The sequence below is a fragment of the Lingula anatina genome, chromosome 7 (genome assembly GCF_051362555.1).
Source record: "Lingula anatina isolate TDL-2025a chromosome 7, LinAna3.0, whole genome shotgun sequence".
Classification (NCBI taxonomy): domain Eukaryota; kingdom Metazoa; phylum Brachiopoda; class Lingulata; order Lingulida; family Lingulidae; genus Lingula; species Lingula anatina.
In genome coordinates, this window is record NC_141773.1 from 11462059 (window position 1) to 11479906 (window position 17848).

General features: G+C 35.2%; 1 protein-coding gene across 5 annotated transcripts in view; it reads left to right on the forward strand.

Moving 5' to 3' along the window:
* The first annotated feature begins 481 nt into the window (after positions 1–481).
* Positions 482–17848, forward strand: part of LOC147760748 (uncharacterized) — a 29370-nt gene continuing 12003 nt past the window's right edge. Inside the window, exons 1-5 of one of the 5 annotated variants that reach the window (XM_087017731.1) lie at positions 482–1067; positions 9617–10006; positions 11017–11316; positions 12084–12253; positions 12532–14128. In XM_087017731.1, coding sequence (XP_086873857.1) covers positions 9742–10006; positions 11017–11316; positions 12084–12253; positions 12532–12546 — 750 coding nt within the window. In that variant the 5' untranslated portion in view covers positions 482–1067; positions 9617–9741 and the 3' untranslated portion in view covers positions 12547–14128. Of the gene's footprint in view, positions 1068–9142; positions 10007–11016; positions 11317–12083; positions 12254–12531; positions 14129–14432; positions 14653–17848 lie in introns of those variants that run through there. The other 4 variants (XR_015335477.1, XM_087017732.1, XM_087017730.1 and 1 more) reach the window with 4 other exon arrangements.

Genomic DNA, 17848 nt, shown 5'->3' on the forward strand with positions numbered 1-17848 from the left:
CAGGTGCCGGGGCGGTAAAAGCTACTTGATTTGTGGACTTAACTCGGGAAACGGTCAAGCGAAAGTGCTTCCTGGCAATGTGCATGTGGAAAACAATGCACCTTGCGGAGGAACACAACCTCCTGTTAGGTGTAGTCTTTGATGATGATGATAGATTAAAGCATTACAAGCCAGGGTTTTCCGCCAAATACTCATGTTTAATGAATTTTCACGATAACGGCATCTTTCTCCGACTTACCAACTTTTAATCTTCCCTTTCTAACATGTACACTCTTATTACTGTTGCGTTTCTGTGTGCGTTTGTTCAGTTGTTGTTGAAATATTGCATTATCATTACCAAATTTGCCATCCGAAGTTTGAATAATTACAATCATTGCAGCATAGTTGAATAAAACCATAAGTAAGTAAGAATAAAGATATATTAAAAGACATATGTAAACAAATTTAAGACAAAATATCTAAAATGCAAGGTTGAAAAAGTATCAGTTAATTCTGAAACTTGTATATGGCACTTGTTAAAAAGTCACTCATTGATCGTTTGGTTTTAATTTTAGGTCTTTTGAATGTTTCCTATTCCCTTAAGGAATATTTGACATTTTGTTTTGTTTGTAAAAGATAATGCAGTCTATGATCCGGTTGATTTGATATACTTATAAACAATTTTGCATCCATTGAGCCGTCTTTCAATCAGTAGTTCAAGTTTACCATGTTCACAAGCAGCGTCATATTCAAGATCGGGATAAATTATCTTAAGAGGTGTTTCTTTAGACTTTTCTACTAGGGTGGTCAATTCATTCGTTAACTCAAAGTACCAGGCTTGAATTATTATATAAAGGCAAATATTCCATATTCATACCGACAGCACATGCACATTCAGTATATGCACATACCAATTGCAGTAGAGAAGACAACAATCACACTGAAAACGCATAGGTAAATAAATAAATGTGACGCAAAACGTGTCTTGCCAAAATACGTACGTCTAAGCGTTTATCGCGTTATTACTACCGATGTCAGAGTGGGATTTACAAACGAGGAACGGGACGATGTAACCTAGGACGTTTTGTGTAAGTGGAGTGAGTTTGGGGTGATTTATTGGCTGTATCTATTTTATTTAGAATTTTTGAAGCGAGTGGGGTTGTTTTTTTTTCATAAGCTCACTCTTTTTTATTGACTCTATAGGGGCCTATGGGGATTTAACGACATTCGTTTTGAAAATTTCAAGCGATTTTTGCTTTAGGAAGACCGGTAATATTTTAGTGATCTCTCCCCCCCCCCACGCGTTGTCCCTCGACCGGTTGATTGAGCTTCCTTTCGTCCTTTCGTGTAGGTCCGCGGTATTTAGATAGCGGCCTTACTAGACCTCGGCTTTTTTCGTAGTGAATGCTGCCAAGGTGAAAGTCAGGAGTGTGATTTCATTTCCAAGTAGAGAAATTATGCGTTGTGCTAGGCCTATTGGAGTTTTTTTGCTAACATTGCAGAATATGTTTCAATTATTTTCCATTTACTTTAAAAGCAGAATCAAACTGGAGAAGGTGAAACAAATACATAACGTTTACTGGTTGATACTGGTAATACTAGGTAAGATCAATATCAATTTTATCGATGCACTAGTTCTGTATGTCAACATTGGATTGAATGGTGCTGCAAGAAATTGAGTCTTTTGAGTTTATGAAAGTGTATGCCTCTGTAGACGTTAATTGTATCTTAAAAATAAGAAAATATGAGAAACAGATATACCTGTATAGACACAAGTACTGGTAACCTTACATTCTGCATTGAAACGCATCATTTACCCTGTCTGCATAGTGTTGTTGGCCGTGACGGCGGGTGGGTTGTTGAATGGTTTAAATGCAATATCGATTTTTGTTGAAAAAAACCAGCAGGCACGCGACATTGCTTCAAAGTTTTAATATTCAATGCTGGTCTACATTGATTCGCCATAAGATTTATCAACATTTACCATAAGTTGATTACATACTGATTTTAAGATGACACAAACAACATTGATTTTAAATTTCTATATTCATATTGTAAATTGTATATAAGAAAACTGCTATAAATTAAATGGAATTACATACACTGTATATATTTCTGTATACAAAAACATGGCATAAAATAGGAAGTTACAGTAGAAATAATAATTATGTTTCCGTTGTACGACGTTTTAAAAGCGTCAGAATGTTTTAATCCCTATCCTGTGAATAGAAGGGGGCGGACAAACAATGGAAAGCCGTCTAATCCCTTCAAAATTCGAACGCAAAAACACAATAGTTTAGGCGTAATAACACACAATACCTTAGGCGAGTGAACCCCATGACGCCTGTTTCTGTGGTCCAGCGCGAGCGCGACAATCCGCTGTGACTAGGTGAAATTAACAGCAGGATACATCAGCCAGAAGGTGCCCATTGTTTGTTGCGGCGATAGGATTACAGCTTTAAGATGCTAGAACCCATGCTAACGCGTGCCATTCCCATGGCCACCTATCCTTATGTTCACTAGCTTGGCACGCGCAGCTGATCATGTTTTAAATGTTGCAAGATAACTGCTAGTTTAATTTAGTATCAGTTATTTAATTCAATATGAAGTGTTCTGTGGTCAAAAATTGAATTTGATAAACATGCATCAGCATCGTACATCAGCATGATCAACAAATCACCCCGTCTCAAAAAGTTTAAAGATGCTCCGTACACAAATTTTCATCATCGCGACCTGTGTAAAAATAGATTACTGTTTAGAAATAACAAAGAAAGAAACATTATTAAAACAATTTATTCACATTACAAGCTGACGTGTTGCCTCAATTACTCCATTAAGTTACATTTTATATAAAATAATAGAGCGAATCCGTAAAAGGATAATAATAGAAAATCTTAATAAATAAATAAATAAATAAATAAATAAACAGGCCCGCAGCCAGGGGGAGTTCAAGAGGTTCGAAAGAAACCCCTTTTGCTGAAAAAAGGTCCACTCTGGGTAAAATTTGACATAAGTACATGGGGTTTTTCGGTAAAAGGTCCACTTTTTCAGAAAAAGACCCTCCCCCCCCCCTTTGAAATTGCTGGCTACGGGCTTGATAAATAAATAAATAAATAAATTATTTAAAGAATTAAGTAAATAATTAGATGACATTAAAAATCAAATAAAAAAGATAAAAATTAGATGGTATAAATCATTAAAAAAGGTAAATTATTTCAAATAATTTAATAAATATATTATGATTTAATAATTAAATGAATAAATCGCTGTGAAGAAATAATCATTATCAAAGGCCACAGATATATTTTCACTAGTTACCAGTATAGACAGATGTGTATCTGGTTATTTGATGGGACCTTTTGGCACGCGCGTTAGGGGAACGAGCACATTAACTAACTTCTTTTAAGATTAAAGTGAGTGTCCTATCATTTGAAAGCCAACAAAATATTTCATTCCACATTAGAGAAATTAGCCTCATAATTACATTTGTAATTTTATAACTGGGTTTATGTAACTCTTCGCTGTTCAGTAACAGTTATAAAGGAAAGTTAGATTTTGCTTGTATGAAACACACTTTTTATTTTGATAAAAATCGACTGCGCAAGCAGCATATTGATATAAGGCTTTCGATGATGATTGTGCATGAAACGTCAAGTCATTTTTCCTTTTCATAATAGTGCTGGGCACCCAGGTGTTGAATCTTTTACTCGACGTGCATCTCCTAATATTGTATAGGCATGATTTCAGGTTGTCCGGGAGCGATGACGATTGCGTTCATAATGGGTTGTTTGCAGCATAAGGCCCTTATGCTTTGTGATATATGTGAATAAACCTAGCTTACTAAATAACTATTACCAAAGTGAAGCATGGCTTTAGGTTTAACAGTCCAAGATTTATTCAATAAGGGCAGTTAACTTGGACCAGTCTTGTTTCATTAACTTTGCGAATGGAAGTCTCCGTCGTCAACGTAAATTTCCAATATGATTTTACATCACTTATCTGATTTAACAATCTTATTGTTTAGGTTTTGTTTAAGGTTGTATGAGAAAAGATAATGATCGCGTTTAACAATAGATTGAGGGCTACAGTAAGTCCCTTCTCTTTGGGCGATGTCGAAGACTGTTAATTCAACATACTTTCATAAACATGTAGTGTGACCACACTGTCAGCCATCCCCCTTGTTGCACGTTGCAAGCGATTTGTCTCATAACTATGACAAGGCGTTCTTTTTTCTCGTTGTTGTTTAAAAACGGACCACTTTGTCAAGGCTAATTGCTTAGCTCTTTGCGCGTCATATGTACTTAGCTCTTTGCGCGTCATATGTAAACGCTAAGATATGAATGTTATACCGGGTAGTTGATTGTTTTGCCCGGTCGCCGCACTTATGCTTTCTTACTAGAGCGATCTAGAACAACTAAGTCGCTAGTTTTCCCTGTTTGTAACTGTAGCAAAATATGTTCGACATGCCGTTTCTGCACGACAGCCGGAGACACAGTAATTGTATAAGGCATGGTTTAAGCTTGTTCGAGAGATAATAACAGTCGCGTTTAACAAAAGATAGTAAGACCCCCTCCTCTTTAACTGATGTCTTACACTGTTAATATTGACCGCACTTTCATATATTATGTAATACACTGTCAGATTTTCCACTGTTGCACGTTGGCGTTGGATTGTACTTGTGCCTCTGTCAATGCACCTCATTTAGTTTAAATATTTTTACCGCACAAACCTTTGTGGTTTAGAGTTATTAGTTTAGTAGTAGGAATAGGATGCTTGGACAAAAAGCTTCTAGTCAACTCGCTTAGACCTAGGGTGTGATGCTGTTATCATCCGAGGAAACACCTACACTGAATCCTCTACCTGAAGTCCCTAGCTGAAACAAAAAATGCCCCTTGAACCGGTCCATTTTAAAAGCGTCGAATCATTTTTGATATCATTGAGCGTCTTTAAACGAAAGCTTTTAAGTCACAAAAACAGAACCGTGTGGTGATTATTTATTAAAGCGTAGGTTTATTCATCATGATCTATTTTGTAAACAATACTTGCCTAGATTTTACTTGGATTGATCATCGTCACTGTTTGGCTACTCGCCTATAATGCGTGCTGAACGACAGACAACTTATAAATATTATCTGTGTTACTGTGTATATGACCACGTTAAGTTAAAATAGAACGGTGTCGGTGATTTAATCCATCCAACATATTTATATTTCTCCTTTTAAAACCAGTGTTAGGTTAACATCAAGTCAAAGCAAGCCTTGCAGATGATTTTGTTTAAATTTTCGTAAATTAAGTAAAGCTAAGTAAAGCCTGTTTCTAGTTCATCCACGCTATAAAACTGCATAAAGGATAACAAGTCTCTGTAGCCAATTAACTTTCACAATGTCCTGTGCTTTAGAGTCCCATGTTATACAATAAAATGAGTATGGCCTGAGAGAAATATAAATATGAGGCCGTGTATGAAGATGTTTCAAATAATAAAAATCAAGAATTTAAACATGTTCGGTACATGCACATCACTTAATAAGTCATTTCACAAGAATGGCATCTAATTTTTCAGATTAACCTCCACTTTTATCGATCTCAACGCCTTGTCTGATGTTTACATGTAGGCGGTATACTCCAATTTTAATTGCGAACAATATCAACAGCGACTCGAGATCGTTGCCTGTCTTTCACACTTTTACACAAACTCATGAAGGGTTAATAAAAGGATTCGCGTTGCGACATCTATCTCTTTCTTTCGGACAAGCAAATTAAGGGCTGACCCGATGTAAGCTTTCATAACTAATTTCTCTTTGACTGTACAGGGGTATATTGTAATTACCCCACTTGGTCGCCTCCATTGTCTTGTAACAGTGACAAAGAATGTGTTTTCACACGCTAGTTTACATAACTCCTTTACCTTGTGTCTTTATCAAGGTTATAATCAGTTTGAATAGGTTGTCTTGCCTCACTTAAAAAGGGAGTTGTTCTTCACACTGGTTGTTGCCTAACTTATGCTAACCTACTTTGTACAATTATGGTTTTAATACATCGCCAAAATTATGACACTAGTGAACATTGTGTATCAAACGTTTTGATACCATTAAATAAATGTGCAGGAAGGATTACGGAATGAGTTACTATTTACCCCCCCCCCACGCGCCCCCCAAAAAATGCTCTTTTGATTTCGAAATGAATTTGTTTTTAACGCAAAGAGGTCCAAAACCCCTTTCACGACTCAGTCATTGTACAGCATGTTGTAATCGATATTTAAAAAAATTCATTTTTGTACCCCGCCTTTCAGTGTTTATTGTGGTGCTTGCTTTCATCGGGGACAGTGCCTGTTGAGGTTACAATGACCTCGCTAGCCTATCTCCATAGGTTACTGGAATATATCTAAGTACACGTAAAGCTTTGTAAAGTCTCTTTTGTCACACATCATAGTTATTGAATTTTGTCTTGAATGAAAAAATACCCTCAAATTATCGTTTTGTGCTTAAACGTTTCATAACTTGGACCGAAGTTTGATATACAGTGTACTGTAGCTACAATGGCATTCCTCAAGTTGGGTCTGCTGGGGGAGGGGGGCATTTAAATGGTAAACGAAGAAGTCCACCTGTAAACAGCAGCGGTTTAAATGATCGCTATCTCGGTTCCTTTTTCTTTGACAGCATCATGGAAAATGTTAAGGGAGAAAGTCACACATACCCACGGCGTTGTTTTGTCTTCAGCATTTCCTCCTTCTTGCTTACTGCAATTATTATCGCCAATTAATGAAACCGAGAAAGCAATTAAATGATGGCACATTGAATATAATCACTAGGTGCATTTCGCTGAGTGTTAACAAGATCTAGGGAAACATTTTATTTCAAAATAAATTTATATGTGATTTTACCTCTGTCGTGTGTGTTATTTCAAACAAAACGATTTCCTGAAAGACCAACTTTAAAATGTATGTCTATTCAGCAAAATAATGTAATTAAATACAACTATGAGTAATGTATTTAAACTACGGCCGTATATGCGATGGCCATGTGGGATTATAATTGCATACCTTGATGCAAAACAGTCTATCGTTTCTTCCACCGCGAGTCCCTTTAATTAATGTATTATATTACTCTTTACCCTTTTTATTTGACACTGTCTCCGTTTCTCTCCCCTTTTCCTTTCTCTTGTAAGAAGGAGGGCAAATAATTAAGCATTCGAAATATGCATCACCAATCTTCAGAAAAGAATGAGTGAATGAACCATTGGGCTGGCCCACAACGTCCGACACAGCAGAATAAATTAAGTAACAGCTTTCACAGATTTAACTGCATTTAGCTGTATAGCGTCACTATATACATAATCCGCTGCACGCGCGAAGCTGTTGAACAAAAGGATAGTTCTCTATGGAAGACCTTTTGTTTACATAAGTACTCTAAGGGGGCGTGCCTACCCAGGCGACAAGAGAATAAGGCTAGTCACTATATTCCGTCAAAATCGTTTAGCGACCCTATCATTATCACACTCCCTCTATTGTATTTTCTGACGTTATAATTGTATCTAATCTTCTTACGTTAGATGGAATAAATGCACACATACATAATCTTATGACTGTACCTTTAAAAAGATTTCTGATGAACATTTTAATATTGTTAATTGTTAAAACAATATGTCCAAAAGTAGTTTTCCAATGAGAATTCTAATAAAAACTTTTCATTTTGTTGTGTTCACAAAATTAAAATCTAGCCTAAAGGAAAATTTAGCAAATTTCAAATTATATCTCAACTTCACATCGCTGTGGTCGCAGTCCCTTTTGTGATTTCGTGATAGTTTGATATCTCTGATGTAATATTTGGGTCTCGAATGAAAAAAAACGTGTAGTTTATTCAGTACTGATTTTACTGTCTAAATTGTGTTTTATCACAATAATCAGTGACAATAATCAGTGACAAGCAAACTTAAGTCGCTCAAAAAAAAAAAAAAAAAAATGCTTCACACACTCGCTCACAAAATAACTGCTTCATACAGAAGACTGCCATTATTTTTACAACGTTAAACTTGTAAGTGATTAATTAAAGAAAAAAAAAAAACAGTGATGATTGAATTTGCAAAGTGGGTAAACGTTTCCACTGCTGTACACGTACATGTATGTTCCTTTTTGGGGTTAGACGATGGCGTACTTTTTTATCCATAGTTTCAAGAGAGTGATACTTTGCTACAAACTTCTTCATGTGGGACCATAATAAAATAATAAAATATAGTTTGTAATCTGTGCACTAAATATTCTAAGAACATGCCTGTGGCCTCATGTGCCGCACTAAATTAAAAATTCAATTATCGGTAGAAACATTTTTGTAATATCAGGTAAAAGATGCACTTTAAAATGCCCTTTATTGGTTAGAGATGTGTAGTTTGTGAAATCGCATATAGATAATCTCTTCATTCTGGTGAAATATAGGGCAATGTCTTTTTAAAACAAATTGGTGTTTATACAACTATACCTTTATGTGTGTCTTTTTTCTCTTATCTTTCTTTTACCTTCATGGTCTTTGGGAAAGCGCAGTTAGTTTAAGCACCCTTAATAGACCCAGACGAGTTACGTGCTGCACCTACAAAATTAAAAATAAAAACAATTTAACTATAATTAAAAGAACTGTTTGAAAAGCGAAGGTGGAAGATTACAGTTAAGAAGCCGCGAGTATAAGAAAACTATTACAGATTACCAGTATAAACTCTTCCATTCAAATTAAATTAAAGTTATTCTTACTATCACAGTATCTTTGTCCGTTTATATATATTTTTACGAATATCATAAACTATACAATTAAATTTCTGTGCCTAGCTGTACCTCTTCACACATTATTGTGTTCATTTTTTAAATTAATAATACTCCTAACCTTTCCATTCGAGACAAAGGCAAACGCATTTTTAAAGTGTGTATGTGTATGTTTGAGAAAGGGCTCCATGAGCTAACTATTTAGCCGCAAACATTATCTGTGAATATCTAGTGAAAAACCAATTAATGGACCTGGTACAGGGTACATCAAGACTATAAAACATCATTGGGACTAAGATAATTTTCCACGATAAAGTCGTTCATGATCATGAAAGCGTTTCCCCTTATACCACCGTGAACAGGTAGATGTCTTTAGCTGTAGGCAGATCGAAAGGCTTTCTTAAGTGAGCCCAGCACACTTAAAGTATCTGTTATACAAAGTTTAAATACAATGTACCTCTGCTGAGAAAAAAAAATATGTAACATTTAGGATTTCGTCGCTGTCATTCATAAAAATTCAAACGGATTATTTACCCTCTCGGCATAGTGTTGTTGGTCGTGACAGAGGGGGATTGTTTGGTTGTTGAATAATTTATTTAAGTACAATATCGATTAGGGGAGAATAAAAGTGCACAAAGGAGGTACACAGATGATTCAAATACCTTTGCTAGTGCTTTGTTTGTTTTACTTTTTGGCGTATTCACGCGTAGCACTGTCAGGATAAATCAATCGCCCAAGGTTAACGCCATGGTGTTTTTCTTATGTAACTTGAGCATGTAATAAAAGGGCAAGCTCTTTTTGTAAATCGTTAAAATGAATCCTAGGTAGCATCACGCCAACACCTCTGATAATTTTTATGAAACTTTCCACGCACATCTAACTTGGTTTCAGCTAGTCATTTGGCAGGGGCTTTGCTAGATGACCCAAATACCGTGTTTGTGCGAGAAAATGGAACTGCCAAACTCCATTGGACACTGTTTATTGGGGAAAATGCAGGCTTGGCGTCGGTTCTCGCCATGATCAAAAAGAGAGATACCCCCGGTACTCCGCTTTGTCAGTGGGTGAAGTTACGTGCACACGGGGAGGACAACCATTGCGACCGAGGATTGAACTTAACAATCACCCCAGAACATATGCGTGTACCAGGTCCAACGAACATTACTGCTACGTTTTCCTTTAAGAACAAGGGGCGTGTCGATGATGGGATCTACGAGTGTCGTTTTGTGATTGACGAAATGTGGCACGAGATGCAAGTGTACCCGAGATATCTAGTGACAACGGGTAAGTTACTTGTGCGTTTAGTCCAGATGTTTGCATTTGCTAGTATGTTATATGGTTGTTTTTTTATCAAAAGCATCAGATCCGATTCTTTAGTTTTATATAAAAGTGTAATTAATATATCACACTAAGCAATCCATAAAGCAATTAAAGTCATAATAATTCTTCGTTTTGGGACAGATTTCTTGAGACAGATTGATGCTGACGCTCATGCATGTCAATCAAACAAACAATACTTTAGTTCAATTTTCGACTGCGGAAATTTCATATTGGATGAAATAACTGTTAACAAATTTAACTAGCAGTTTGTAAGCAACACAAAATCATAATCAGCTGCGCGTGCCAAACTAGTGAACAAAAGGACAGTTCGCTACGCGAGGCACGCGTTAGCATGGGTTCTAACCTCTTAAAGCTATAATCCTATAGCTGCAACAAACAATGGGGACCTTCTGGCTGATGTATCACGCTGTTAATTACACCTAGTTACATCGGATTGTCTTGTCGCGCTGGACCACAGAAACCGGTGTCATGGGGTTCACTCGTCTTAAGTATTGTGTTATTCCACCTAAGCTATTGTGTTTGTGCGTTCGAATTTTGAAGGGATTTATACGGCCCTCCAATGTTTGTCCGCCCCTTTCTACTCACAAGATAGGGATTAAAACATTTCGAACGTTGTTACACCGGTGTACAACGGAAACAAAATTATTACTACCACGTATATAGCCATTTTATGCCTTTATTATTCAAGTCTTGTTTCTGCAATTATATATATATATATATATATATATATATATATATATATATATATATATATATAATAAAAAAAAAACAAACAAACTATACGTACGATGTGAATGGGGTTATTATGGAAATAAATGCTTGCCTGAATACAGGTATACACTAGTAGAAGAGGGTGATAATTAAACAATTTTTTTCGATTAGTCCTCTATATGAGTCTGTAATAGTGGCAGCTTTTAAGTTAAAATAGCATTAAACCGTATCTTTTTTCTCAGTTGAACCAATTGTGACCTTGAATGCGATTAACAACAACCCATTCATCACCGGCATCATCTGCCATGTTAGAGGTGGCCGTCCAAAGCCTGTTGAAACGATCCTTGTAAAGAATGGAACCGAAATATCTCGCTCCAGACTTAAATGGCAAGAAGAAGCAGGGGACACAGATGGCGATGAGGCATCTTATTGCTCTTCAGTCCATTCTGTTGAAAACTCAGGTGGTCAGTTCAAGTGTAGAGTGGAACATGCCGATTACTTTTTTGACAGTTCCGAAGTGGACATCCCATTTAGAACACAAGGTGAACATGAACAGTGTAATTTCATAATATTTCAATCTTTCTCTCTTACACACACACACACACACACACACACACACACACACACGAAAATAAAAGTGATATTTTATTGAAATTATATCAATCGTCAAATCAATCGTTGTAATTTTAATTTTATATAAAATAATAAAACTATTTTATAAATTTTATATAATATTTAGCATATATTTCACTTCCTTTTTTGTTATTGGACAAATCAAAAATTTGTGAAATTTTTTTCTATATTCATATAGCCATTTAAATGTATTTATTATGCTAGTCTTTTTTTCTGCATTACTGTGTTTATAAAAAAAACTATATATACGATGTAAGTGGGGTTATTGTGAAAATAAATGCTTGCCTGAATACAACAACAAACTTAAAGAAACGCTCTAGACTTCAATGCCAAAGAGAGGTATTTGATACACATGACAATCTTATTGCTCTTCAATCCATTCTGTTAAAAACTCAGGCGGTCAATGTAAGTGTAAAGTGGAACATGCTGAGTACGTGGTTGACAGCGCAGAAGTTCAGAACATTTAACATTTAGAACAAAAGGTGAACCTGAGGAGTGTATTTCATATATTACAATCTCTTTCTCTCATATTGCATGATGTTGGTAATATTTTAAACAGAACTAAAACTTATATTTACTTCAAATATCATTAATTATCATGGGCAATTTTTTCATCTCATTTTAGTAACCAATTCCATTAATTCTTTTCAATCTTTTAAACTATCGTCACCGACAGAAAATGAAACAAGTGCTCCATGGCATGAGATGAATGACAGAGCATTTGCAGTCAATACAGCGGTTAGTGTTATAGTAACACTTACATCAATTATATTTGTCCTTATTGTACCTGTAGTGGTACTTGTGTACCTACTATTGAGGCAAAGACGGACACACCAAAACGTTACGGTAAGCTTTACTCATTTCAGTTTGACATTTGTGAAATAAACTCATTTTATAGATCGGTAAGATGCTGCATCCATTTTCTGTTTCAATGAAGCTTCGTTGTAGAATAACAGAGTTAAAATTGTGCATGGTGAACAAGTTAAGGGCATTTCAGTGAAGGCCGTACTGGATTATAAATAGTTCATGCGATGATTTCGCATGGTCATTCCTATCAATCGGTTCGGATACATTACACTCACGCATAGCGTCAAAATGTGATGGGGCTACTGTAAATATTTCAGGTGCCGGGGCGGTAAAAGCTACTTGATTTGTGGACTTAACTCGGGAAACGGTCAAGCGTAAGTGCTTCCTGGCATTGTGCATGTGGAAAACAATGCACCTTGTGGAGGAACACAACCTCCTGTCTTTGATGATGATGATAGATTAAAGCATAACAAGCCAGGGTTTTCCGCCAAATACTCATGTTTAATGAATTTTCACGATAATGGCATTTTTCTCCGACTTACCAACTTTCAATCTTCCCTTTCTAAGAACCAGTAAAATCCAGGCTTGGAAAATAAAACGATCCACATGGCAACCGATATATTTTAATCTGAATTATTGCGCGTTTGAAGAACGCGAAAAAAATCGATGGAGAATTGCAATTAAAAAAATGAAAAGAAAGAAAAAAGAAGGAAAAACTGTACATACTAGTAGATATTTGGAAGGTAGAGCATCGGAATTGGCTTTAAACGCTGTTAAATTGGTGATCAACTTTAATCATTATAGTTTTATCCACGCCGTGATTCATACCAAGGAATTTTGGATTCTTCAAATAGCGATGACGAGAATGGATGTGGAAGCGATGCACCAGAATACAAATTGCCAGGAGTGAAAAAGTAATCAGCACCTTTAATAATGATAATAATAATGATAATAATAAAACAAAAGTGTGCCACAGCTGATGCAACTGTCCAAATTCAGGAATGCATGTGTGAAAACAGGTTTAATCAGAGGAGTCCAATATGCATAAAGATGAAATAGCGTGAAATACTGAGAAAACAGGAAAGAGGAGGAGAGAAAATAAAAACTACGGTGGTAACTCTTATTACTGTTGCGTTTCTGTGTGCGTTTGTTCAGTTGTTGTTGAAATATTGTATTATCATTACCAAATTTGCAATCGGAGGTTTGAATAATTACAATCATTGCAGCATAGTTGAATAAAACCATTAGTAAGTAAGAATAAAGATATATTAAAAGACATATGTAAACAAATTTAAGACAAAATATCTAAAATGCAAGGTTGAAAAAGTATCAGTTAATTCTGAAACTTGTATATGGCACTTGTTAAAAAGTCATTCATTGATCGTTTGGTTTTAATTTTAGGTCTTTTGAATGTTTCCTATTCCCTTAAGGAATATTTGACATTTTGTTTTGGTTGTAAAAGATAATGCAGTCTATGATCCGGTTGATTTGATATACTAATAAACAATTTTACATCCATTGAGCCGTCTTTCAATCAGTAGTTCATGTTTACCATGTTCACAAGCAGCGTCATATTCAAGATCGGGATAAATTATCTTAAGAGCTGTTTCTTTAGACTTTTCTACTAGGGTGGTCAATTCATTCGTTATCTCAAAGTGCCAGATTTGAATTATTATATAAAGGCAAATATTCCATATTCATACGGACAGCACATGCACATTCAGTATATGCACATACCAATTGCAGTAGAGAAGACAACAGTCACACTGAAAACGCATAGGTAAATAAATAAATGTGACGCAAAACGTGTCTTGCCAAAATACGTACGTCTAAGAGTTTATCGCGGTATTACTACCGATGTCAGAGTGGGATTTACAAACGATGAACGGGACGATGTAACCTAGGACGTTTTGTGTAAGTGGAGTGAGTTTTGCGTGATTTATTGGCTGTATCTATTTTATTTAGAATTTTTGAAGCGAGTGGGGTTGTTTTTTTTTCATAAGCTCACTCTTTTTTATTGACTCTATAGGGGCCTATGGGGATTTAACGACATTCGTTTTGAAAATTTCAAGCGATTTTTGCTTTAGGAAGACCGGTAATATTTTAGTGATCTCTCCCCCCCCCCCCCCGCCCCCACGCGTTGTCCCTCGACCGGTTGATTGAGCTTCCTTTCGTCCTTTCGTGTAGGTCCGCGGTATTTAGATAGCGGCCTTACTAGACCTCGGCTTTTTTCGTAGTGAATGCTGCCAAGGTGAAAGTCAGGAGTGTGATTTCATTTCCAAGTAGAGAAATTATGCGTTGTGCTAGGCCTATTGGAGTTTTTTTGCTAACATTGCAGAATATGTTTCAGTTATTTTCCATTTACTTTAAAAGCAGAATCAAACTGGAGAAGGTGAAACAAATACATAACGTTTACTGGTTGATACTGGTAATACTAGGTAAGATCAATATCAATTTTATCGATGCACTAGTTCTGTATGTCAACATTGGATTGAATGGTGCTGCAAGAAATTGAGTCTTTTGAGTTTATGAAAGTGTATGCCTCTGTAGACGTTAATTGTATCTTAAAAATAAGAAAATATGAGAAACAGATATACCTGTATAGACACAAGTACTGGTAACCTTACATTCTGCATTGAAACGCATCATTTACCCTGTCTGCATAGTGTTGTTGGCCGTGACGGCGGGTGGGTTGTTGAATGGTTTAAATGCAATATCGATTTTTGTTGAAAAAAACCAGCAGGCACGCGACATTGCTTCAAAGTTTTAATATTCAATGCTGGTCTACATTGATTCGCCATAAGATTTATCAACATTTACCATAAGTTGATTACATACTGATTTTAAGATGACACAAACAACATTGATTTTAAATTTCTATATTCATATTGTAAATTGTATATAAGAAAACTGCTATAAATTAAATGGAATTACATACACTGTATATATTTCTGTATACAAAAACATGGCATAAAATAGGAAGTTACCTTTAAAAAGATTTCTGATGAACATTTTAATATTGTTAATTGTTAAAACAATATGTCCAAAAGTAGTTTTCCAATGAGAATTCTAATAAAAACTTTTCATTTTGTTGTGTTCACAAAATTAAAATCTAGCCTAAAGGAAAATTTAGCAAATTTCAAATTATATCTCAACTTCACATCGCTGTGGTCGCAGTCCCTCTTGTGATTTCGTGATAGTTTGATATTTCTGATGTAATATTTGGGTCTCGAATGGAAAAAAACGTGTAGTTTATTCAGTACTGATTTTACTGTCTAAATTGTGTTTTATCACAATAATCAGTGACAATAATCAGTGAAAAGCAAACTTAAGTCGCTCAAAAAAAAAAAAAAAAAAAAAAATGCTCCACACACTCGCTCAAAAAATAACTGCTTCATACAGAAGACTGCCATTTTTTTTACAACGTTATACTTGTAAGTGATTAATTAAAGAAAAAAAACAGTGATGATTGAATTTGCAAAGTGGGTAAACGTTTCCACTGCTGTACACGTACATGTATGTTTTTTTTTTCCTTGTGTCAGCTTTTATTTACCAGGAATGAATCAATACAACATATTTGGAACATGATACAAGAAAATAAGAAATGTATCACCAGAAACAACTAAGTACGAAAAACCTAAAAAAAAAAAAAAAAAAAAAAAACTTTTTTTTTTCCAGAATATACCAAAAATACACTAAATAATAACTAGGATAATTAACTAAACCTCTCACTCCCATACACGCACACATGCCTCTCACATTTGGAGCAACTACATAGTATTATCATTGTGACTTTGCCATTTCTATCAAGGTATAAAAAATAAAAATGTAGTATACTATCACTTTTTACAACTACTATTTACAGAAAGGTAGACAATAGGCTAATAAGTCTAAGATACAAGGCTTTTTTTTTTTAGCCGTAATAAAATAAGTATATGGATATATAAAAATACTAGTGTGAAGAAAAAAGAAACAAAGTGTAGACTTAATATAAATTACATTTTTAATGGACAGAATGGGAAACCCCACATGTTTTAATTTTCGAAAATTAGCTTCACGTTCTCCCATTTCTCTGTGATTTCTAATCTTTTTTTCTCAGTCCGTAAATAATTGGAATATGTGTCTATATCTCTATATGATTTTATAAATGTTTTTGTGTTTTTCCAGTTAGGGATTTCCAATTTTGTCCTACAGAGAGTAATATATTTTTTGATTAGAAGGATGACAAGATATATACCGGGCAATTGCTTATTCAGAGTACCCAGTACAAAATATTCTAGTTTTCTTTCTATCGTGAGTCCGCAATGTTTTTTCAAACTTCTGATCAAACATGTCCAAATATTTTGCACATGGACACAGTCCCAAAATAAGTGTTTCAGTGTTTCTTTTGACAAATGACAAAAGGTACATTCTGCTGACTCCCTTCGTTTGCTTTTGTATAGAAAAGAATTTGTACAAAAAATCTTGTGGTTAATTTTAAACTGGAGGGCTTGTAGTCGAGTATCGTCGGTTTGTTCAAACGGTGCCCCAAAAATCGCCCCCCATATATCATCGTCGCTATGGTAATGCAGAGTGGACTCCCAGCGATTCTGATATCTGGGCACGTCCTTTTAAGGAACAATTTATAAAATACCTGTGATACTTTTTCATTCATCTGAATCAGTGAAATGTTTTCGTTTCTAGCTTCTGTTATGTTCTGACCATATGCCTTAATTAGTTTTCTCCAATTTTGTGGTACGGAGTTTCTTATACTTAAGTGTTCGAGAAAGTTAAAGTTAGATTGATATTTTGCATTGATCTCATCTATAGTGTAAAACTCGCCTGAGACATTAATCAAATCGCATATAAAAAAGACACCTTTATCACACCACCTTTTCCAATAATAGGGGACATCATTAATTCTCACGTTTTCGTTATACCAAATAGGTTGTGATAAAATGTCGCTTGTCGACTCTGCGGGGCTATCTTGTAATTCTGCCCATGCAGAAGTAACGTTTTTCCAAAATGGATTGAAAATAAATTTTGTTTGTGAAAGGCCATTTTTCGTGAGATACCAAAAATTACGTCCCCCAATTTTTTCTAGGTTTTTCTTCAAAAGTACTTTCCATGCGCTGCTATGATTATCATTTAGATACTTTTTTACCCACGTAATTTTTAGGGATTTTGCTAAAAGCCTAAAGTCAGGAGCGCGCAGTCCTCCCTCTTCGTAATTTCTTTTCATGGTTGATCTTTTTACTTTATCAATTGCGCTTCCCCAAATAAAAGCAAAAGTTATTTTTTCTAATTCCTTGAAGAAGATTTCCTCGGGAGTTGGTAAAACTGTGAGCATTTGTATTAGCAGTGGCATAGCAATCGTTCGTACTACTACTATTTTACCTATCAAGGATAAAGTTCTAAAGGACCAATCATCGAGTACTTTTTTGTATTTATGAAGTTTTTCAGAGAAGTTTTCATGGTATATATCTTCTTTGGACAAGTCGTATTTTATACCTAGGAGCTTGAATTTTCCTTCAAGATTCCATTTTAGTTCTAGTTTGGTTTTCATTGTTTCCCTTTCCCCCCTTTTTGATCCAATCCAAACTGTCTCAGTTTTATTAAAATTGGTGCGTAGTCCAGAACATTCTGCAAATAAGG